This window comes from Haliotis rubra, unplaced genomic scaffold (genome assembly GCF_003918875.1).
Source record: "Haliotis rubra isolate DU_JTF1 unplaced genomic scaffold, ASM391887v1 Scf765, whole genome shotgun sequence".
Lineage (NCBI taxonomy): Eukaryota > Metazoa > Mollusca > Gastropoda > Lepetellida > Haliotidae > Haliotis > Haliotis rubra.
This window is the reverse complement of record NW_025767485.1, coordinates 485,824-510,656: the sequence shown is the minus strand read 5'-3', so window position 1 is coordinate 510,656 and position 24,833 is coordinate 485,824. Positions and strand designations below refer to the sequence as shown.

The following is a 24,833-nucleotide window of genomic DNA, read 5'->3' as shown; positions in this document are numbered from 1 at the left end:
AACAGGCTTTAATAGTTCTTACTCATAATAAATTGAAATTAAAAGTTCATGTGTTCCTGTTGTTTTCACCCATCCATTATGCTTTTGTGTTCCACTGAGACATTTTTGACATAGATATGGAGCGTTAGTGATATCAGTAATGCTCTCCGTGTTACTAAGACATAAAGTTACATATTTAACTATTAATGCGTATAGATAAGGCGTAAAAGCAGAGAGCAATACACAACGGACAATTAACGGTAGCGTATAGAACTGAAATAGAAATCTGGTATCCAATAGTGTCTTAAACGAGTAACTGATTGAAAGAAATTGACAGCAAGCTGTTTTCTGTGTCGTTAGATATGTTCATAAAATGTTCATCTGAGGAAATGTGTTCAGTTGACATGAAACACACATCGGGACTATGCCTATAAACTACCACGGAGTATATGTCAAGTTATTCCCATTAATTTGAAGTTTTATACCTTAGACAGAATAAATACCCACAAGGAGAACACGCTACGTGATCCTTTTATCACAGGGCTACAAGACAGAGGATCTCACTGTTCAATAAATATTCATGTGTGTAGTACTATGACCTCCCTCAATTATAGACTAATCACCAAAGAAATGTAACTCTTTGCTGGTTTAATTTCAAGTGGTTTATTTATACTCAGTGAGGAGGAGTGAGTTACAATTTAACGTCCGATCGGCAATATCGCTGCGGTATCGTGAAGAAACAAGTTTCAAACTGACCATAAATGCTGCAAAAATAACTGTCAACGAAGGACAATAAAAGCAACTGGAATATCAGAATATCAAGAATTAAAACTAGCATCTCTCTCTTAAATTGTACATCAAATTAGACAAGACAGTATAAAATGGGCTATAGATCGCTAACAAAATGAAAGTAGATCACAATACTAGGGACCATTGGGACTTTACTGTACCTTGCTACCCGCATGGACCACCCCTTGCTTTAGTACCCTGTAGATCTGGGTTACAACTGGTCTTCAGCAATCCATGCTTACCGTAAAAGGCAACTAGTGGGATCGGGTGGGTCTTGACACATGTCATCGTATCTCAATTGCGTAGATCGATGCTCATGCTGTTGATCATTGGATTATCTGGCCAGACTCGATTTTTTACAGATCGCCTCATTCATATAGCTGGAATATTGGTGAATGCGTCGTTAAACAATCAAACAGCCAATCCTTTGCATCAGAGCCTTCATGGAACATCTGCAAAAGGCTTCTAATCATTGTACTGGATGGGAAGTGTTGTCTAATATTTAGAGAGCACTGTTTTAACTGCAGCATCAGCCTTACCAGCAATGCCTACGTTGCTGGGTATATTCAACGCATTGGCTAGTAGCGATAGTATTAAACGTTCCATGATTGTCAATAAAAGTGGATGTTTACGGTTTATGGATATTACAAGGAATATTGTTACGGACTGAATACAAACAGGTATCAGAAAAATAGTAAGAACTCTTTATATTTAGTTTGAGTATTTATATAATTTAGAACTGTCAATATATTTTTGCATTCTGCTGTTAAACGATAAACCTTTATTTGGTAGTCTTGATGATATGATTCTGATCAGATGACAGTGGCACATTCTAGGATCAATCTGCAAATATTGATAGTACTATATGTGCTATCTAATTGATTATTTTCTTTTTGATACATAACTCTGAGTAATTCAGTAAGGACAGTGTTTAGCGTCATTGTTTTAGAGGTGGCTTATCATGGTCCTCACACAGGCTGCCAAATGGAGACGTTTGTAAAGCCTGCAGGAAGAGCAAAATCGAAAATGATACGAGAGAACGTGGCCTCCAAGACAACTCAAATGGGAGTGTTATCTAAGACTAGTTTTTGGTATCCGAGAGGTGTGTATTTTCTTCAAAAGTCGGTGTAATTGGTGTTCAACTCAGAATATGTAAACTAATTTTCCAAAGACCATTCTATTTATTTAATTATACCTAACATTGTATAGTATTCATATCTATGTCACGCCATGAATTGTTAAAATCACTCACAAAGACCGATTTCAGTCATTTTAAATTTTAGAGAGGCAATCTATTTTAACCCACTTACTTGAAATCTCCTGTCATAAAAGTTGGAAATTAATTAAGGCAAACGGCTTTGGTAATTCAAGGTCATATAAATCATTTAAAAATCCTGTATATCCATGTAGTGTGCTTTATCTAAATCGAATTGCTTATTCATTATGGTGTTTTTGACAAATAATTATGAAGGTGCTAAATGATCGATGGTACTTCTGTTTGTACAGAAACCACATTGTATATTATTTTTGAATATCGTTTGTTTCCAAGTACCAAACTCATTGATTATTGATCATGCGTTCCAAGGTTTTGCAAACACAGCCTGTTAAAGGTTGATAACTTCGTGAGTTAATAATGTCTGTTATGAGCCCCTGTTGCAGTATCTTGAGCGTGCTCAGCTGCCGTATGGAGCTTATGAATAAACAATATTTCCTTGTAATCTTTCCCATGACCTTTGCCGACGCTCGTGAAGAGCAACATCCTCCTGGGGAGTTTTGTAATGTTAATAGCTCTTTTTCCATGTGGTTCTGGGATAGAATAGGTCTTCAGCACGAAATTGCTGGCCGTAAAAGGCGACCAAATAGGGCAATCTGTTTGCCATGCATTACGCCCCAGTGTCGGTGGAGGAAGGGATTCTGGTGGTTGTGGGCACTGGTTCCAAATATAGCTCCCCTGTGCCCAATACACCTCTTCAAACCTTACTTCATGGATTGGGCCCGATTCTATCTATCGGCTGGTCCTGCCAAGCACAGTGGTATTTCTATCTGGTGTTGTACACCTATCGGGTGTTGATAGCTTTCAGTCATGGCTTAATGATTGGAAATTCAAATTTCACTTGCCTTCAGTCGTATGCCAAGACGGCACTGCCTCATTGGCCAATCATAGTTCGTTTATATTTGTTTTCTTCTGTTGTTTTTAGCATTTTATGTATGATACCCTCAGATGATGATACTTGGAAACAAACGTCAACTGGACAATTAAAGTTAAAGCAAGATATTTCAATATAAGTGGTGATACCTATGTTCCCAATCTAATGAGATGTTTCAAATGGTAAAGGTGCGGCCATCGTGTCAATACTTGTACAAACCATTTAACATGCAATAGTCTCTCAAATGTATTGACTGACTCAATACATTGGCCATTGTTTTGTTGATGGTGCCCTCCCATAACACAACTTCATTGCTAATTATATGATATTCTAAAATATATTTTCATAAATTATCGACGTTATATGACTTTTGATATCATCTTCACAGGTTAATTCTACATTTGAATATGGAGAGTTTCTTCCAAAACACAGAATAAAGGTGCTATCAGATAAAATTATAAGGTCCCTACATTGAAACATTCCATAAAAACAACACAGTGTGAGAGGTTTAAAATATTTCAAATGTCATGAATAATATTAGTCATTATTTTTCCTCTCCCAACTTTCCAAAATATAACAGTATGTCAAGTTTATTTTTAAAACAAAACCAAAACCGGTTTGTTATGGAAAAGAAATCTATCCAACTGGAATGACTAAGTGTGTTAAAGGAATGACCTAATCTCTACTATTCAGTGGTTAATTCGTACATTACAAACAATGTGTTTACATTTCGTTTTAGATCAATAAGGCAATGGTCTTTTTGTACAAATTACAAATAAAAAAATGTGTCTTGCCACAATCTACATTTGTATTGCAAATACTCTGTCCGAGTTAAATGAAGGACACCAAATTGTTACAGGAATGATATCAAAATATAACTCTAACAAGTAAACTAAAATGATAAACATTGGTTTGTACAAAACTTCAAAATATCACTTTCTCTCTAAGTTAAGTCAAACCAAAATCTTGCTCAGTACTCACATGGCATGAAAAGGAGACATTTCTTAAAATGTTATTATACTGTAATTACAGTACAGATACAAAGATGTCACTGAATTCATGTTAATGAGACCTTACAGTGACAACATTGATGTGACAATTCAACGGCTAAACATTTCTATTTAATTGGAAAATCATACTGGCTTTATCTGGAAGATACAGTTATTTACACAATAACCAATATTAATCTAATATGATACCATAATCAGTTATAATGCACTCTCCTACCCTGCCCAGCATAGTACCTCTGCCACAGGCCAGAAAAATGTGACGATTCGTCACATCTTGCAATGTCCATTCAATATAATGTACATATTTCTTAACTCTTTTATTTTTGACGAGTCTACACATCTAACTAAACATCTTAAATAGACTGGTTTAGTTTCACTGAGAAAATATCCAAAAACACTATTTCGATTTGCGTAGCGATCCTTTGTTTACATAGGTTGTACGGCTTCACGTGTTGTCATCGAAGCTGATGGAGGGCAAACGATGCAGCCAGTTTGATATCTAAATATGTACTGTCATAGACCTTACTGTCGCAGTTGTGGAAGAATATACATGTAACAATGTAAAACATCATGAAGAGAGCGCCGAAAAGCTTTCGTGAGTCCAGTCTCTTCTTATTATGAATATGCGCGTTTGATTACAAACAAGAGAAAATTCGGGTCACGTGATATGCAAATTAGCCTGTGGCAGTGATGCTATGTTAAGTCATCGCTGTGCCGGAGTGTGAATTAAAATGTTCACTCAGCTCATGTAAGTTTACAGTGTCCTTCCAGTAAAAACATTGTTGTAACACTTGCATTGATATAGCCTTCTTATAAAATCAAAAATAATTTTACCTGTAAAGTATTTCCCTTCAAAATACCTAACAGGCTACTAAAATATCACTGTCACTAAAATACATTCACAAACAGATTGTATTGAACATTTTTGTCTTTCCTTTAACAACATAGTTCCTTCCCGTAACGAATTTCATGTGAATGTTTTGTAACAAATATACATGATGTTGTGAACATTACACTGTATAAATACCAATCTTAAAATGTTCATATCACTTGGACATGTGGTGGCGCGTGGTCCTGCGCTCAAAGCTCAGGTCACAAATCGGTGAAGTTAAGCAGCGTCGAGCTCGAAGAGTCTTTGGATGGGTGACCGTGTTTGGCAACTTGACTCCTGAGCGTTTCTAGGACTTGAGCCCTGCCCCACAACGAAGCACATGTGACACACGTGGTCTCACCTTAGGCAAGTGAGTTTGTTCAAAATTGTCTCTGTTCACCCAGCAGGAAAAATGGTATCCGGTGGAAAAAAGTCATATGACTATAACCTTCTAGCGCCTAACAGGCAGCTTGGGTTATCCGGGGTAATAATGTGCTGTGCCTTGATTGTTAGCGCTATGAGCATACCTAGTGTGTAGTTTGGCGCTATATAAATGGACACATTATTTGTATTACATGCATAAAGCACAAATTCATTGTAATCAAGCAACAAATGTGACGTGCATCAGAGATATTATCAGCACAGTAACAAACATGGTCTTTCCAATCACACTATTTCTGTTATAGGACTGAATGTTATTGGAAATACACATTTCACACTTAAAATCAAAATTAAAATAATGGGAGCTCCCTAACACTGTTTGGCACTCGGTTCAATTTTCGTGCATTTGACAGATTACATGTTATTTAAGCATTTTCTACGTCAACCATTCCGTAAAACCCTTACATGACAAACTGGAAGGAACTGAGAAAAAAATACTCTCCAAGTTACACATCTTCTATGCCAAATTTCTTTTTTAAAAAGCTGCGTTGCACCGCTCATGGCAGCCTTACTTGTAGCACCGCTCATGGCAGCCTTACTTGTAGCACCGCTCATGGCAGCCTTACTTGTAGCACCGCTCATGGCAGCCTTACTTGTTGCACCGCTCATGGCAGCCTGACTTGTAGCACCGCTCATGGCAACCTTACTTGTTGCATCGCTCATGGCAGCCTTACTTGTTGCACCGCTCATGGCAGCCTTACTTGTAGCACCGCTCATGGCAGCCTTACTTGTTGCACCGCTCATGGCAGCCTTACTTGTTGCACCGCTCATGGCAGCCTTACTTGTTGCACCGCTCATGGCAGCCTTACTTGTTTAAAGTGAAAGTAGCAACTGCGTATGGCAGAGGTTGCCGCATGAACACGACAAGATAAGGAAGAGTTCAGTGACATTTTTTGTACTTGTTACAGTACAGGCAATTTCTCAAGGGACGTGCATAAACTAAGGTAATGCAAAAATATGTACATCGGCATTTTTACGACAACTATGTTATACAACCCTTCTAAATGATATTAACATGTTCAAAAATAACGGGAATTTATTTTGACACAAATATTTTCAATCAAAGATGCATTTCAGTTCAGTCGGCTACACGAGAACCATAAAATACAAATAACTTAATTCATAGCGAAACATTAATCATTTGCTATTGTATGAATGGTAATTATGAACGACAGTGTAAAACAAACAAATATTATCTTCATTTCTTAAGAAGCAATTAAATAGGGAAATGTCGGGACAAACATAGCTGCAAATTTTGTGAATGACTGGGATGACCACGACCAGGGGCCATGTGGGTAAAAAAACAAAAGAGTCAATTTCATCACGGACACTGTGTAGTATATATCTAAAGACTCAGGGTGATTCACAACTGGGGACTAAATTCAAAGGGTCCACAATTTTCTTCCAAAACTCCTTTTATCTCTGAGAGATAATATTATTAGAGTGATGTAAATTCTTCCGAACAAAAACAAAAGCGCGAGCGTACTGCAGAAGCAATTGCGCATGCGCACATCTCATGGCATTCCGAAAGTTTAGAATAGGGAGGTGGAATATGTAATACTATTAAATTGTCTTGTTTCAGGACCCGTGAAGATCCGGGGTAGAATAGGTCTTCAGCAACCCATAAAAAGGCGACTATCTTGTCGTAAGAGGCGACTAACGGGATCGGGTGGTCGGTTTCGCTGACTTGGTTGACACATGTCATCGGTTCCCAATTGCGCAGATCGATGCTCATGCTGTTGATCACTGGATTGTCTGGTCCAGACTCGATTATTTACAGACCGCCGCCATATAGCTGGAATATTGCTGAGTGCGGCGTAAAACTAAACTCACCCACTCACTCACTCTTGTTTCAGTGTGTGAGTAAGTATTGCAGCCGAAGATTAATGAATGCTTCCACTATCTTCCTCACGAATGTCAGGATGAAATTGTCATCCACGGTAATATATACACAACACTAAGAGTTTTGCTTGTTTTTCTACACAGCAGTAGGTGTATTGTTTGCATCCCTGAAGGGTGATATCACCACGATCACCTTACACGGCTGGTCCTCTGGTAATGAGCAGATCTACAATCACCGTATTGCCAGTTTGTTTCGCATAGTCAAGAGCAGTCTTTCCCTCTTGGTCTTCTATGCTTGAAACGTCAAATGTATCTACAATGTACTTTACAGCTTTACATTTTTTACATTGAGCCACATAGTGAAGAGCCGTCCTTCCCTCTCTGTCTTGAGCAGATGGATCAGCACCTAAGAGTAAGAGTGTCTCTACATTATCAGTACACCAATCTTCAGTCGCAGGTGCTGCACAATGAAGTGCCATCCTGCCTTGCTCATCTAGTTCATTAGGGTTGGCGCCTCTCTGTAACAACAGCCTAATACTGGCTGAACATCCTCTTTGTGCTGCATAGTGGAGAGCCGTCTTGCTGCAGTAACTATGTAAATTCACATCAGAGCCGTGGTCCATGAGAAGTTTAGCAATAACACAGTCTCTTCGTGTCACTGCATACTGGAGAGGTGACATCCCTTGCTCATCTTGGGCACATTGATCAGCTCCTTGATTCAGGAGTAATGATACGGTTTTCACGTTTCCATGTTCTGCTGCATCATGAAGAGCTGTTTTGCCATGTACGTCCTTTATTGACAAATTAGCAACTGTGTCCAGCAGGATCTTCACAGACTCGCTATTGGGACATGGTGAGGCATAATGCAGAGCTGTTTTGCCTTGTATATCTTGCTTACATGGGTCAGCACCTTTGCTCAACGCTATAGCAATACATTCACTTTGTTTCTCTGCTAAATAGTGAAGAACAGTCTTTCCACCTTGATCTCGTATGCCAGGGTTGCTACCTTTCTCTAAGAGAAGCATGACTAACATTCCCTGCAGCATAATGTAATGATGCTTTCCCTCTTGATCTGTTAAATTTGGATCTGCTAATTCCTTCAAAAAGAAGTTGAACTCTTTCAAAGTCAGTAGATGCAGATGCATAAGGCAGCGCTGTCTTTCCTTCATGATCTTGCAAATTGATATCAATCCCTGCCTTAACTAATAATGCTACGCTGTCAGCATTTCTACTTTCAGCTGCATATTGGCGAGGTGTTTGGCAAGATGTGTCTCCTGAGAATGCAGTGAGGCCTCTCTCCAGGAAAAGCTTAAGGTTCTCACTGCTTATACTTTCAGCTGCATAATGCAGTAGTTTCCTGCGTGCCAAAAAGAAGTTTGAGACATTCCCCGTCGTTGTGCCATGATGCACGATGAAGTGGAGTTACGCCTCATTGGTCGCTTAAACAAGGATCAGCTCCTCTCCCCAGAAGTAACTTAACACCAGCATAATTGTGACTCTCAACCGCATTTAGCAATGTACTTTTTCTAAGCCCATCTTGAATACAAGGATCAGCCCCGCATCTAGCAGGAGTTTCAGAATATCAGTGTTGAATTCAGATGCATAGTGAAGGGCAGTTCTGCCGCTTACATCTTGAACTTGCAGATCAATGGGTGTGTCCAGCAATAACTTCACAATGTCAGTCCTTCCTCTTTCAGTTGCACAGTGTAGAGCTGTTTTACCCATAGCATCCTGAAGACAAGGATCACTTCCTGCATTAAGTAGCAATTTAACATTATCACAACATCGTCCTTCAACAGTGTAGTGTAAAGCAGTCTTCCGTCCTTGTCTTTAATATTTGGATCAACACCTGCTTGCAACAAAGTGTTCAATAGTCCAGTCTGTTTCTCTGCTGCATAATGCAAAACCGTTTTGCCATTTGCTTCTTGAACATTCGGGTCGACACCTTTACCCAACAGAAACCTGGTTATGTTATCTAAAGTGCGTGCATGAAGCGTGACCCCAAATGTATTTTGAAATAGAAAAAACAATAGGTTATATTTATGTCCATCTTTGTCTGTCTGATTCACAGTCAGTCCTCGTTCCAGCAAAAAAGACAGAGGCTCATCGTCTCCAGTCTCCATACAAGACAGTACTGCTGCAAATGCAGCTGTTCTTCCCCGACTGTCCTCAATTTGTAAAAGGTCCTTTCTGATATCCAGAAGATATCTGAGTTTGTCAATAGTGTCAGTCGGCGATCTTGCTGCCTTGTGAAGCACTGTCTCACCGGTGACATCTGTCATGTCAAGGGAAGCACCCGACTCGTGCAGACATTTCACCACGTCAATATCGGCATTCCTACATGCTGCAAGAATGGCACGTTTGCAGACTTGATGTGCATCATTGTTTGCAGGAAAATTTGATACAATGTCATCAACATCAACATTGACATCAGCGCCATTCTTTAGCAGAAACTTAACCATTGCTAGGTCACCACATTCAGCTGCCTTGTAAAGGATGGTCTTGTTGTCTATATCTACACCTTCGATGTCACTACCTGCCTGTACTAACGCTCGCACTATGTCTATGTGTGGACGGCACAGATGCTCCACCCATAGCATTGGAATGCATCCCCGGAAGTTGGAAGTATTTACAGGTGCATGCTTTCCGATAAGCAACTTCACACACTCTAACTGATTATACCACACAGCCAGATGTAGTGGTGTATTGCCTTCCCATCTTGGACATTTACTGGAACTCCTCTGTTCAGCAGAACATTGGCACATCCAACATTACCATGCTTAACGGCAATGAAAAGTAGGGATGTACTAATGTTAAGTATCTCTTGGTGACTGTCTCCCACCAGCTCCAACAACTCAAGCAGACATGCACCTACACCATAAGCAGCTGCTTGCTGTAGAGCAGTGGGATAGTACTCCACACGACTATATGGGTCAACCTTTTGGGCACGTATGTTGATCACGTTCACCCACGAGCCGTAAGGATTTTGAGAGCTGCAGTGGATAAATGAGTCGCTGCTAACAATGTCATGTGCCCAACGTCAACATTGCACCCAGTATTCAGGAGTGTGGTGATTATGTCGCTTATGTGCTCCGTGTTGTATGGCCGATAGGCGGACGATCTATAACCAACACTCAGTTCTTTGAATAATTGCACTAAACAGTGTTTGAACTCTGTCTGACGTCTGCCCTGGTCCTTCAAATGTTTAACAACGAAATCCACAATAAATGCATTTCCATATAGAACAGCCAGTTTAAAAATTGTCTACATTGGATATTGAGTCCCATGTGAACTTATCCTCAAACTGTGATTCGTCTTTTCTTGGCATCAGGACAAAGCTACACACTGTATAAGAAATGTCTTCCTCCATGTCCCTTGACATGCAGAGAGCTCTGAAACAAGCTGCATTTGGCCTCAGGCCAAAATCAAAGAGAGACCTGACGAGGACACTGTTGTCCACAAAGATTGCACAAGGTAAACACTCCTGCAAAATATCTCTTTCAAAATGGTCAAGCCCCAATGCAAATATATTTTCTGTTAAAACTTTCAACTGTTTAAGTACAAAGTAAGTAAGAAGATATTCCACCGTAAATACTTCATTTTGTTCGATTCCATGGTTCCAGGCATCACAACAAATCTGTACCTTATTGTTTAATTTCTGTTTGAAAATGCTGATACTTTTGGTCTCTTTTACCACTTATGGATCAAATGCTGAATGAAAACTTCATCTTTAAGAGAAGGGTGGTCGACGATCTGTCTTGATACTCCAGGTGTTAGTAGTATATCTGTAATTCGATCAGCTAGCATTCCATAGTTTTCTTCCTTTAGATGTATCGCAAAATCATTATCGCATTCATTTTGTTTTGTTTTGACAAGTTCGACAAGCATTGACACAGAGCACGTTCTGATACAAATGTCTGGATAATTCTTAGACAGACTGATGAAAACAGAATCAAAGATGGATTGATGTTGAAACACAAATCCGTTTTCACTGTGTTCCAAATATATACCACAGAAGGATTCAGCTTTGTGTCTGATGTTGGCCAAACTGTGATAAGAAGGTAAACCGGAACAGATCTCCTTCACAATCTGCAGGATTCTTGGAATTCCTCTGTACCCCTGCCGTGTGAGAGATCCTGTGTTTGTAGACATCCTCCTCTCAGCAGCACCAGCAACAGAACACAGTAACCAAGCCCATCACTCTCCTGTAACCTGTCTACCTCCTCCAAGATGTAATCATGTGGCTTCAGGAAGAACTCAACTCCTTTACTCTGTGCCTGCTTGCTCCCAGCAAAATATTTACAACACTGAGGAAAGCCAATATTTGACCCTGAACGAGCCACCAGTTCCATTTCTTTCTCCGTGAAGTTGGTTTTGTTTTGACACATGATCTTCAGCATCCTCATTTTTTCATTTGGTCGAAGAGAATACTGTCCGTCATCAATTGTCACATGAGTGATATTCGTCATTAAGCGATTACTCTGCAGTTGTCTCTCACACTGAGCACTGATTTCCGATCTCGATGTTAGGATCAGGTAAACATGACCAGCTTCTACAGAGGGCCATATTACATTGAATAATCTTGACCATTCGTCTGCAGTCGATTCGACAAAGTTGCTCGAACCAAAAATGTTGTCGACCATTATAATATATTGGCATTTACGCTGTCCCCTTCTTTGTGGTATTAGCTTCCATTCTTTGGCTGATGTAAGTATCAGTGGAGTTCGTCCTTCCTCCTTGGCTACCTCTGACAGGAGTCTCAGTCCCAGTCTCGACTTACCAGAACCGGATCTCCCTTTGATGAAGATGATGCCATGTTGTTTTAACAGTCTTAGTGATGACCTTTCAAAGTAAGTGGACATGTATTCTGTATGGTCATGATCTATTAACGCTTTGGTCGATTCTGGAATGTAACAAAGATGGCGTTACAATACTGAAGTAATGACAATAACAATACATTCGGCTGTAAATATGTCTTCAACTATGACCATGTAAATATAACTACCTTCTTTCTCCCTTTCTCGGATGAATCGCTACACACAGCAGTTGGCACAAGGCACGTATTCAAGTAGGTGAAATTCAAAGAAATGAGTCCGTTATTTAGATATTGTCTGCATTCATCAGTAATATACTCATCACTATTGAGACACTTCTACTACGCAGTATGCGTGCATGCACGCGCTGCGCATGCTCGCACACACACACACACACACACACACACACACACACACACACACACACACACACACGTGAATTCATGACATAACTTGTGAACTGCAGTGCTCAGTGCACAAAGGAAAACATGTACAAATCTTGTCGCCTTACCGCGAATGTTGATGAAACGTCTGTCTGAAAAACAAGAACATGCTTATATTCACGTTCATATATTCCCATGATATATGTTGGGAAATGTAGCTCGCCCGCGACATCAATTGTCTGTTAATCATTTGATATACCACAGATCCTCTTTGACAATATCAAATGCTATGGTATTTCATGTCAGGGAACTTATATAATGACTCAGACAACGGTTCTCATTGGTCAATTTCCACGTGTGCGATTATTGAGGAAAATCTGAAAATTGTGTTTTCCCGCCTATTGCCGAAATTGACTGATGAGAGCCGTTTCCTGATCCCGAGTCATTCAGAGATTTTACGGAAACTGTCGATATTTACCGAAGATAGGACAGACGTTTGTTCAAAGCAGAGGGTGAGGTGAGAGGTGAAATTGGCTTTTACGTCGTGCTTGAGAATATTTTGCTCATATGACGACGTGCATGCGTGTATGTGTATGTGCGTCTGCTTGTACTAGCCCAGACTGAAGCTGGTTTTATAGTGCTAGCCCACTGAGATACCATGCCGCAGTGAAGCATGAATACCCACTCAGACACATTATACTGACTCTCAGACACCTTATACCCATTAATGCCGAGCCGACAAGTCCTTGATGTAACGTCCATTAATGCCTCCCGCTCCGGGCGGACGCTCTAATCACTACACCACGGAGGCGGTCTCAAAGCAGAGGGTAGTGCTATTGCGAGGGTCAGTGATCAAATATAAAATGCAGTTAGACAAATTGAATACGATGAACAGAAAGATAAAAGAATTACCTACAAGCTCAACACAATGTTTGTTGCGAAACACGTAAGGTTTAATTGAACTGCACATTAAAATAGTCGGGTTCCTAGGTTTTCGGTTAGGTTTTTAGCACCGTGAGTGTCACCTCTTGTGCATTTTATGTGTACGATGAGTGTAGCGTAGAATTTTCTTTATTTCTTCACTAATTTCGTTCAAATTTGAAACATATGTTAATCATAACATAAAACAATATATGATTGTAAATGTCCAGATTTATATTTTAGAAAAATATTGTCTGCAACGAACAGTGATCGAACCCCTGTGTCTTGCATAAAGAGAAGCGCTTAAAATATTTCAACACCTCCCACCTTGTGTATTCCGATTTTCTTAAACGAACAAATAAAACCTATGATCTGAAATGCATCATACGTAATCATGACAAAACTAGGTTTGTTCAATTTATCAAATTCTTAATATAATACAAACATAACCTGTTTCAGGTGAAACAATGTACTTGATTTTAAACAGTCTCTCACCAGCAGCACCCTGAGTAGTCATCGTCACGCTGCCTTTCTTCTCTTGAATAGGGGAATGTTACTTTCCACTGAATATAAAATGTATACTATATCATTTAAGGTCAGTAGTGACTCGTTGACTTCATAATGCTCTTACTGTGCGAGGGTTCGACATTGTCATGAATCGATTGATACTTTTTATTTAAAAATGTGTCAGACAGAACCTGGCATCTATAAAGCACCCTACATTGTCACGGTTAAAATTCATAACAGGTTATGGGATTCGAACCAGGTCGTCGTAGGCATATGGTGCTATATGACTTATCAAGTGCGTATGTTACAAAGTTCAGTCTCATTTCTTTCTGTGACAGATTAAAGACAACATTGGTGAAATAAACAAAAAAATATCATTTCTGAACAATCAACAGATATTAATACAATTTAACACAAATTGAGATGTTGACCACTTGGAAGTTCGGGGTTAGAATTTGTCTTCAGCAACCCATGCTCTATGGCATTGCTGATGCCTGACGTCATAACCCAAATGCGTAGACCGATGATCATGACATCAATCACTGGGTTGTCTGGTCCAGACTTGATTGCCGCATAGCTGGAAAAATGCTGAGTGCGGCGTTAATTCAAACCAGACAAACAAATGTGGGTATTTGACCGTGGCACCACTTGCCAGTCGTCACCACTCATCGCCATGTGTGCATTTATAGGACACTCACAACTCGATTCGTTAAGTGTGACATGCACATACCACATGCATGTCCAGCTCGTTCTTTGCACGCAGCACCCAATGACAGCCTAATACTGGCTGTACATCTTCTTTGCGCCGAATAAGTGTGAGCCGTCTTGCGCAAAGCAAACAGTGTATTCATATCAGAGACGTGGCCCGAGATGCGTTTAGCAGTTACACAGTTTAATTTCCTGCACCTATATATATCTCATTTCATAAAATCAGGCCATAACTATACACATGATCACATCCATACCAATAACTAATATGACGCGCACATGTGCAACGTACCTGTATCAGAGTTACCTCCCTTTGCACCACAATTCACAGTTCAAAGTACACGAGCACCATGTCGCTCAGTTGTGTCGACCGAGTCAGACCAAATAGGATGGTTCAGCCCTGTTGTTGAAATAACAGATTAACGCACAAAATTATTCGTAACGTATTTCATGCTAATCGGAATATATCATTTACCATATATGTTCAATCAAAGAAACATAGGATATATATTACACGACAGTATATATATACAGTTTTAACTCATCATCACTGTTTGAAATGTGTTACAGAAAAATTCTGCTCTTAAAAGTAAATATGTGACTTATATTCATGGAACAACATTTCAACAACGAATCTTTTGTTATGCAACATATTACTTCCGGGTTGACGAAAATACGTCTGAAACACGCATCCACGCCTTCTGTGAAACAAATACAGAAAAATAGAAAATAGTACAACGTGTCTGCAACCCTACGACAGACACAAAACATCCCGTTTCGTGGTCTTCGAAGTTGATTATGTTTACCTGACTTGGATATGCTACCTAGCAACGGTCACAGCGCATGTTACAGTCTGGACCTTCGGCTCTCACCACACAATCCTGAAACTGTCATCTGGGATCCTACCATAAAATTAGCTGGTTTACGGCGACTGGTTGGCACGGCGTGGGATACATCCAGTGATGTGAGCAAGGAGCCTCTGTTGTGTGAAACATATCACCACCTGAGATGCGTGCGTTCCTTTGAAAATGGAATCTCCAAACCCGTTTCGGTAGAATTACCTCCCCTGACACGTTTTATGATTTTATGGACCCTTCCGTCACTAAGAGTGCTTATATTCTGTATTCATACATATTTTGAACTTTGATGTGTTGAACAGCTGCTTGAAGCAAAAGCCTTGGATCTCTGCGTTCCTAATTACTTAACCTCTGTGGACGTTACGACTGTCTCGAAGTGAGGGAGTGAGTGTGTGAGTGAGTATGTTTTTACGCCGCTGTTAGCAATGTTCCAGCAATATCACGGCGGGGAACCCTAGAAATGGGCTTCACACATTGTACCCATGTGGGGAATCGAACCCGGGTCTTCGGCGTGACGTCAGTGTCTCAAAGTTATTTTCCAATCGCAATTATGTGTAAATTTCCAACGAAATTTATTCTCTTAAGACGACTTTTGTACGATTCACAGGTCATCACAATTCAACAAACAAGGTCTAACAAGGTGGACTTCTCCACCACTTATGCCCAACTGCCGGGCTCGTTGTCCCGTCTTTTGCAATACTATCTTGTTGAATGTATTTCTACCTTCGCTGCCATTAAGAAGGTCGTCCCCTAGAATCTCACCTGACCAAACATCTGTCGAGTCTCACTTGTCTGTCATCGACGGTTGAAAACAGACAATGCATGTTACTCAGAGGAGTGGCAGCCCCTGCATATGTACACTTCTGTGACTCGTGAAGATCCGGGTCAGAATTGGTCTTCAGCAACCCATGCTTCTTGGTACTGTCTGCTGAGTAGAACTGGCGTTCCGAAACGTGTATTCGCTGGTTCGAATCCTGGCTCACGCTTCCTGTAGTCATCACGTTCTCACATTCTTCTGATATGTTTGATACAACTACTCTTTAAATGAGGAAAGGTAAATTAGTCAGGTATGAGGTACGTCACCTTGTATTTCATACCCATGAAGATCCGAGTTAGAATTGATCTTCAGTAACCCATGCTTATCTTTAAAGGTCACTAACGGGATCGGGTGGTCAGACTCGCTGACTTGGTTGACACGTGTCATCGTATCCCATTTGCGTAGATCGATGCTCATGCTGTTGATCACTGGATTGTCTGGTGCAGAATCATATGTTTACAAACTGCCTCCATATAGCTGGAATATTGCTGAGTGCGGCGTTAAGCAACAAACCAACCAACCTTGTATTTCACCAAACATGAGAACGGTATGACACTGTATGGCGACACCTAGCAACGTCTTTGGAGCTCTAGAAGTGCCAGCGAGTAGCCATTGACAAGTTGGCACAACCGCTTGTTTTTTCAGTCCTATTATTTTTTCAGGTATTACAGTACATATAATTGTGCTAAAGGTGAGTGGGTCAATCAGCTGGAAAGACGGACCAACTTATCTCCCTTGACACATTGATGGGCTCCTGTCTCATGGGTCCATAACGACCTTTAGTGCAATAACGGTTTAACACGAGAAAAACATTGACTACTTTATTCATTAAATGATATTCTGGTTTATTAATGAGCTCAGTATTTTAAGGACATTTATGTGAAAAGGGGCAATGTTACCTTGAGATTTACAAACGTTTCAAGACATTGCTACTAATTGCTTTTGATGAAAGTGGTGTTTTAACAATTAAAACAAAAATGTTTTTTAAAGTACAAGATGGACAATTCAAAAAGAAAGGGACATAGCTGCGGAAACTGCGACAAGTAGCTTCATGTTGGTTCAGATGCATTGAAATAGAGACAGTCTGTAGGGGCCACCACAGATCTGGTTGATGTTGCCCTCACATGGGGTGGTGCACTCCCTTTCGTTCATGACAGTATACCTCGCATTGTCGTAGGAGTTTCCACACAAGCATTCGTCATAATGCTGAAAGAGTGAGTGAGCTAGGTTTACGCCCCTTTCAGCAATATTCAAGCAATATCACGGCGGGGGACAGCAGAAATGGGCTTCACTCATTGTACTCGAACCCGGATCTTCGGCGTGACCAGCGAACGCTTTAACCACTGGGCTACCCCGCCGCCCCAATGCTGACAGAATATGTTGTTGTCACTATGGTGTGGCTTGGTGCATAAAACTAAATAGTCAGTTGGCGTGGAGACTTTCAGTCCCCGTCGTCATTTACATCATCAATACGTCATTGTATCTGATACACAACGTTCCTCCACACGTACATACACATTAGGCTTTGCAGAACAGCACTGACACGTGTCAGTAATTAGCAAGTAAACAAAATCAGACCGTTCGTAACTCAAGGTGAGACCATCTCCCTGCATGAACTTTGTGAAGCACGAACATTATATATTGAAGCCATGTTTGATACATGAGACGTACTGACGTTTGTGTGGTACGAATATTGTGCTCTGAGGGGAATAACCACTCGTAAGTTTCTCTTTTGCCGGATGTAAATTGTGTCTCGTGATGCTAAATAAAGATAGCGACTTCACTGCATAGCTGATGTCCCTCTGGACTGACATGTGTTGTGTCTTCTACAGTTAGTTATACAACTGGTGAGTGCAATGCAAACCTGATTTACTTCTCGCTTGAGCTGGGTTGTGACTTGTTTTGTTAGTGGTTAAAGACTGCAATCCCAAACAGATTTCCCTCTCGTTTGAACTGAGACGTGTCTTCGCTAAAGAAACGACTATACTGGAAAGCGGCTGCGTGTTTATACGGGGGATTGGGCGAGGTGAACCCATGAAGAATTGCTGATACAATTACCAGGTTAAATACAAGAGGAGAGTTACGTTAATTGTCAGGGCACATGAAGTAGAATTTACTTGCCTCTAGTCCAGCAAGAAGATAGTTGCCCTGTCTGCAGCGAGTCAGGCACCATTCGTGCGTCATGGAGTTGTTCCTGTCATGTACATCGTTGATCAACCTGCCACTGTCATCCTTGTAGCATCCCATATAAACATAACCTGAAAACAGATCACGGTTGATTTCATGTAGTTCTTACTTTTTCTATACTGAAACATAGATGAACTATTCTTTCCATATTTTTCCCCGCACACATTCACCAGTATTTCCGCTATATGACAGCAGCTGGTAACCAATCGCATCTCAACAATCAGTCCAGTGACTGACATCATGAGCACCTATCTGTTCGATAGCAATGACATCACATAATTCCTATTAAGAACTTTACAAAGAAAGTGCGTGTACTAGGGACTAGAGTGTTCACAAAGAATGCATGACCATATATTTTAAGGTGGTATGATTTAGCAAATGTGACTCCATCGGTTGTTGCGGGTGAAATCTGACGCAGATCATCACGGGATACGCATGTCGGAGACTTACATGAGACAGGGATTGACGCAGATCATCACGGGATACGCATGTCAGAGACTTACATGAGACAGGGATTGACGCAGATCCTCACGGGATACACATGTCAAAGACTTACATGAGACAGGGATTGACGCAGATCATCACGGGATACGCATGTCAGAGACTTACATGAGACAGGGATTGACGCAGATCATCACGGGATACGCATGTCAGAGACTTACATGAGACAGGGATTGACGCAGATCATCACGGGATACGCATGTCGGAGACTTACGTGAGACAGGGATTGACGCAGATCCTCACGAGATACGCATGTCAGAGACTTACATGAAACAGGGATTGACGCAGATCCTCACGAGATACGCATGTCAGAGTCTGACATGAGACAGGGATTGACACGTCTCAAAGACTTTTAATAATCAGTAATATATACTGAGCTGCATTGAATCTCCACAAGGTTAAAACTGTCCGTTGATGACCGTTCTGTTGGTGCCAAACATCCGAAAACAATAACATATGACGATTGGATGCGAAAATTGTTTGATCTTAGGGTGTGTAACAAACTCCATGAAAAGTGTTTCGTGACTTATCGTGTTGTTTTATAAACTTCCGTCGTAAGATACGTTTTCATAAACATGCTGAAAGTGACAAAACACTATTAAGATATGATGTTTACACTATGAGGGACTATTGAGGCATGACAAGCACAGTGATTGGACTTGCTAAGCGAGAGAAAGACATGATGGCTTTCGTGGGTAAATTTTGCAAAACAGCGGTTATGATCTATTCACTATGTGTTGCGGAGAGAAATATCACGCTCACACGACGTATCTGGTGTAGTTACTGATGCAGATGAGGTAGAAACATCTACAGTTGTAGTCATTGCAGATGTGGTAGTCATCACTGTTGTAGCTGCAGATGAGGTAGAAACATCTACAGTTGTAGTCATTGCAGTTGTGGTAGTCATCGCTGTTGTAGCTGCAGACGAGGTAGAAACATCTACAGTAGTAGTCATTGCCGTTGTGGTAGTGGTGACCCCCTGGGCTGTGGTCACAGAAGTAACAGTTAAACCAGAAGATGCCATACAGACAATTGAATCTGCTAATGATTAATTATAACATTTATTGATTAGTTATAATGAGTATATGGGTACAGAGCTGGTGCTATTATTATGATCGGGATTGTTGGACTGTTTCCTGACCGATTCCATGGAAGGTGATAACTATTTTCCAAGATGCCCTTTACAATCAAGGTAAAGACAACATGTCATTTAATGTACTTTTTTCGCAAATGCTAGGCACTTACTTACAAGGTGTTGGGCAGTCTAATTAAATTCAGAGCTTAATCTACATTTTACAATGCAATTTTTATGTCAAATCATCTGTTTCACCTTTGGAGCCAGCATCAAAGCAAATACTGGTATCATTATTATGTGTACAGACTAGAAAGAAGAATGAACTATTTTCATCATCATTGAAATCATTATTTCACATTTAAATAGCCAATACCCTGTATAATCAGTCTGCTTAAGATTTTCAGCAGCTCAGAGGCCTTGCCCCTTTACACGCAGTCCAGACAGCGAACAAGACTTCTCCCAGGAGGTGCTGCCGCCCTTAGTCTGTCTCACAGTCCCTGAACAACATTATTTTCCCTACTGCCAAAGCAAGTCTAGATTTCCTCAGGTTCAGGATCTTTGAATCTCTGGTCTCCCTGGTGCTCCTTTTCAATTTAAATGTGCTTGTGTGTTACTCAGCATTAGTCTATGCTGCCCTCTGCATTACCAAGGGCTCTGCTCCCTTGGGAAAACCGGGCACACTTCTGATCGGCTTCCAAAGATGACGACGTACCAAACCAAGGGCACTGAGAGCAATAGGTAGTCTGACAACAATGTACTGGGGGCACAACACTACATTTCAAAGGCGAGGTCCGCATACTTATCTTGTAGCGTGTACTGTGTAGCGTATCATGTAAACTGGTGGTTATATATGGTGATATGCAGCATAACACATAGTACGTCATGGAGGGTTGTATTGTATGGAATATGCCTGTTCCCTTTCACACAACAGAATAAGCATCATAATGCGGTATACACGCTCTCCTAACATCAAAGTGTTCAACAGCTTTCTCACCTGAGGTTGGAATTCTGTTGATGGCAAGCGCAGTAGAGTCGGAGCCAATTGTGTAATTGGTGTATGGAATCTTACTAGGTAGCACCAGGTATTATAGTCTCCCTGGTAGCACCATAGACAATTGTTGCTAAAACATGACCACACACACACACACAAACAAACAAACACAAACAAGCAGACACGCATGGAGTACAGTTTTTGTTCCGGAGCCATGTCCAATTCAAACTCTATGTTTCACACCGCCATACTTCAAGCGAACTACTACATCTGCCTGACATTCTACTAACAGCTGCAGTTTCCTACAACTATGTCACAACCTACCATATTTGATGAGTGCACATCTACACTGATGCATCGGTGATCTGGAATGGACGTTGATAAATCAGTGAGTGTTGTTTCATGGAGTCGACAGTCTCTAGATGTCCTCACCAAGGTAACAGCCTTACATCTTTTGGAGTACCAGCAGAAACTCACACAACCGATATAGGTGCGTGTGTACTTGACTGCGTAGAGGCCTTCGTCGCATCTATATGAAGTGTTGTCGAAAGGTCGTAGCAACGACACCACCACCGGTACTAACGTCAGTGCTGATGTAATGTAAACAAATTTCATCTTCTCAAGTTAAAAATATGGCCTGCTTAAGGTGATGTCTTGCCCATGGTATTCTGCATTGATGTTCAGTTTCGAATAGCGACACCAACGCAGGACTATATGGATGGAGTACCATTGATTTCTGATGTGTTAATAATATATGTCTCTTCTGTAGTTAACCTTACAGATTGTCTATACTTCAGTGTACCTGAACCACATGAGGACCAATGTGTTATGTCGTTGTTTACGAATATTTGCATGGAACTGAATCAATTCAGTGCTCATCACGTTTATTTACAAATGCCCCATTGATCAAGGAATGAAGTTTTTCATTAAGTGGTATACAATGTTGACAAATCAAATGTTTTGACAGAACAAAATTCGGTCCGTTTCTGCGATTTTACAAATATAAGCAATTTCTTTGAATTTTGAGAATCCACATGGAATTAATTCCGCTTGTCTCAGATACAACACTGGTTGGTTAATTTTTTATGTAGCCTGTTTTTGTGGCACGATGTTGCGGATCAGGATTCAATAATTTATGTCTACCCTGCAGTTTACCCCTATAGACTCTCTGTACTTCAGTGCACCTGAACCACATAAGGACCAATGTGTTATATCATTCTTTATGGATATTTGTATGGAATTGGATCAATTCTCTTACTTTAGACAGTTTTAGATTTGCATTGATTGTGCCACTTTCACCTAGTGGAATATTTCTTGATGTAATCAGTTGCCCTCTTCGGAGAATATGCGATATCTCTCCATGAATTAAATTAAAGTACCATTTTATCTGACCAAAGTTTGGTTGTGAATTCTACTATAGGGGCGCCTACTGACAAATTCATAACCACTGACAGAAATTTGCATTTAGACATTGATGCTTTTACTTAGTGGAAGATGTATGTCTGTTCTCTATTTACGTATGTCCTTCGGATTGCCTGTGAAAAACACAAATCGTTGAACGACACTACTCGTTCCCATTCTCTATGTTCATCCCAGAATGTGTTCTCAGTAGTTCTGAAAGCTTGTTCATTTCACTACCGCACTATTGGAACAAGAACAACCAACTACACGGATTTCAGGAATTCCTGTTCCAAGAAGCTAACGACCAATCATCCGTATCTGTTCAAACTTACTGACTTGAAGAACAGAATCTGACTGAAATCCTCATTTTGCAAGTAAATGCAGGAGCTCAACTGGACAATACTGACCAACACCAGTTTCTGGGTGGCACCCAATAGTACCAAGACACTGTTTCTCATTATTTCTGTTTAAACATTCCTCGGTTTCTCTATCCCCATTTACACTTAGGTAATGCATGATTGATTTCATATAAATTATGACTTTTATGTTTGTGAAGTTATGAAGGTATAAGATTATGAATGTACACTTCAACATGTCGTATTCTGTTAGTATTGCGCTGTGATATACGGGGTTGTATCTTATATCTTACTTTGCAAAATCCCTCATATATGTTTGTCACGACTCGCAGTCTCAACCCAACCGTGGCATGGTCAAATTTGTAAGGAATATACCTTCAAAACACCATTAAAGGTCCGCAGAGAAACGACCATCCAGCCAACAGCAACAACCAGTGCTTTCATTTTAATATTGGTGAAGCATCCAAAACCCCTCACAAACTGAATCAAAGAACATCTGAACTCTGAATTACAATGACTCCAAATCAGCCTTATCTGACCATATCAGTAACAACACCAAATACGGCATCAGTCATAAGTCAGAGCTCAAACAACAACTACAAAGACTTCAAAATGAAAATCACAAAAAAGAAATCTACAACAAACTCTAACTCTAACCATCAGTCATTTGGTATGATGCTCTTTGACATCCTGATAGAGCCCTCTCGATTGTGCTTCAAAAGTTATGAAATGTAAACACCAAAGGTTGGATGTGTTGGAATATTGCTAGTTGTGAAAGGGAAGTTGACTATTGGAAAGTTGAAATCATCCCTTTTTCATACAACCTTGTGGATAGTTTTTTCTCACTCTGAATCTTTACGCGTACATCTAAATATGAAACAGCTGATGCCGCCTCACTTGTCTCCTTAATTTCAAGTTCAGGTAAGTAAATCAGTGGCAGGGAATTGGCTATTTGATGGTTATTGAGCGATATTAGATCATCAATGTACCGGAAGCTTAAGTTAAACTTCTTGGCAAACTTACCTTCTTTTGATTTTGCCAACCAAAAGAGAAATTCTGATCCGCAAGGAGGGGAGCATTTGGTGCCCATGCGAATGCCTATGCGAAATGTTTACCCCACAGTTCACAAAGATGTTATCAATGAGAAAGTCAAGGATTTCACATACTGTTTTCTCGGTAAACTTCAAATGACATGTGGCTTCATTTTTGACAAATTGTCCTAAACCTCTGGAGATAGATATGTGTTCACCATGTTCATCTATAAATACCCCATTGATCAAGGAATGAATTATTTCTTCAAGTTTGTTATGTGGGTTAGTGGTATACAGTATCTGATATTGTACAAATGTAAGCAAATTCTTTGTATTTTTGAGAATCCACATGCAATTGATTCACTTTCTGTGAATATAGAGAAAGTCGTTTCTTGATAGTATTAAGGATTATGGTTAATCTTTGAGACGGGGATTTTATACATTGGGTGGTACATTTAGTGAACCCAGCAATGTATCTTTTTTTGTAATGATTTTAAAACTTCGCTATATTTCATACATACCTCTTAACCTTATGAAACCGTGAAGATCCGGTTAGAATTGATCTTCAGTTACCCATGCTTGTCGAAAAAGGCGACTAGGGGGATCGAGTGGTCAGACTCGCTAACTTGGTTGACACACGTCATTGTATCCCAACAGCGTAGATTGATCCTCATGATGTTGATCACTTGATTGTCTGGTCCAGATTCGATTATTTACAGACCGCCGCCATATAGCTGCAATATTGCTGAGTGTGGCGTAACACTAAAGTCAATCAATGCATCGAAATGTCGCTAATATTATAGATAGAAGTTGATCATCTGTATATTCGTAGGCTTACTTAGTACATATAAATGAAAAGAAACTCTCTGGTTGTTTGCTCCTTGTTCAACCCCGCTCTCGTCATTTGTTAATAATTGAGGTCTTGAATAACTGTCCAGTGATTCACATCATAAGCATTGATATAATATCATATTGTTTTAGAAATGTACACAAAAGCAGTAGTTGCGATTAATGTATCAGCTGTGTCTAAAACACCGACATAAAGCCTACAGCGGGATCATGTTTTGTGTTATACAACTAACATTGCTTGAACTCTATGTCGTTCATGACAAATCTAAGATGGAACACATTGTGCCTGGTATGCAACTCCCGGGTCATTCAACCGTTGTCCAACCTGCCACTCAAGTAGACAAGTAATTTACTGT

At 40.3% G+C, this 24,833-nt stretch overlaps 2 protein-coding genes and 1 long non-coding RNA gene across 3 annotated transcripts; all 3 read right to left on the bottom strand.

Annotated features, from left to right (window-relative positions):
• Nucleotides 1–7,002: 7,002 nt before the first annotated feature.
• Nucleotides 7,003–8,893, bottom strand: LOC124260488 (putative ankyrin repeat protein RF_0381). The gene has a single exon (XM_046694819.1). The coding sequence runs from the start codon at nucleotides 8,246–8,248 to the stop codon at nucleotides 7,274–7,276; it is 975 nt and encodes a 324-aa protein (XP_046550775.1). The 5' UTR covers nucleotides 8,249–8,893; the 3' UTR covers nucleotides 7,003–7,273.
• Nucleotides 8,589–11,485, bottom strand: LOC124260483 (putative ankyrin repeat protein RF_0381). Its single transcript, XM_046694815.1, has 3 exons — nucleotides 11,197–11,485; nucleotides 9,215–9,423; nucleotides 8,589–8,810 (listed from the first exon to the last, which is right to left on the bottom strand). Exons 1-3 carry the CDS (start codon nucleotides 11,483–11,485, stop codon nucleotides 8,589–8,591), a joined length of 720 nt encoding a protein of 239 aa, XP_046550771.1.
• A 193-nt stretch (nucleotides 11,486–11,678) lies between these two features.
• LOC124260487 lies at nucleotides 11,679–15,445 on the bottom strand. The gene is made up of 5 exons (XR_006894095.1): nucleotides 15,219–15,445; nucleotides 14,705–14,812; nucleotides 13,693–13,760; nucleotides 12,405–12,428; nucleotides 11,679–11,982 (listed from the first exon to the last, which is right to left on the bottom strand). It is a non-coding gene; the product is annotated as an uncharacterized LOC124260487 (long non-coding RNA).
• Between the last annotated feature and the right edge of the window lie 9,388 nt (nucleotides 15,446–24,833).

Excerpts from the sequence above, each read along its gene's own strand:
- LOC124260488 (XM_046694819.1), bottom strand. The coding sequence starts at position 8,248 with ATGAAGGAAAGACAGCGCTGCCTTATGCATCTGCATCTACTGACTTTG.
- LOC124260483 (XM_046694815.1), bottom strand. The coding sequence starts at position 11,485 with ATGAGGATGCTGAAGATCATGTGTCAAAACAAAACCAACTTCACGGAG. Across the intron at positions 9,424-11,196 it reads GGATCTCTCACACGGCAGGG|CATGTAGGAATGCCGATATT; the intron begins GTACAGAGGAAT and ends CCATTCTTGCAG. Across the intron at positions 8,811-9,214 it reads GAACAGCTGCATTTGCAGCA|GATGCTATGGGTAAAACAGC; the intron begins GTACTGTCTTGT and ends CCTTGTCTTCAG.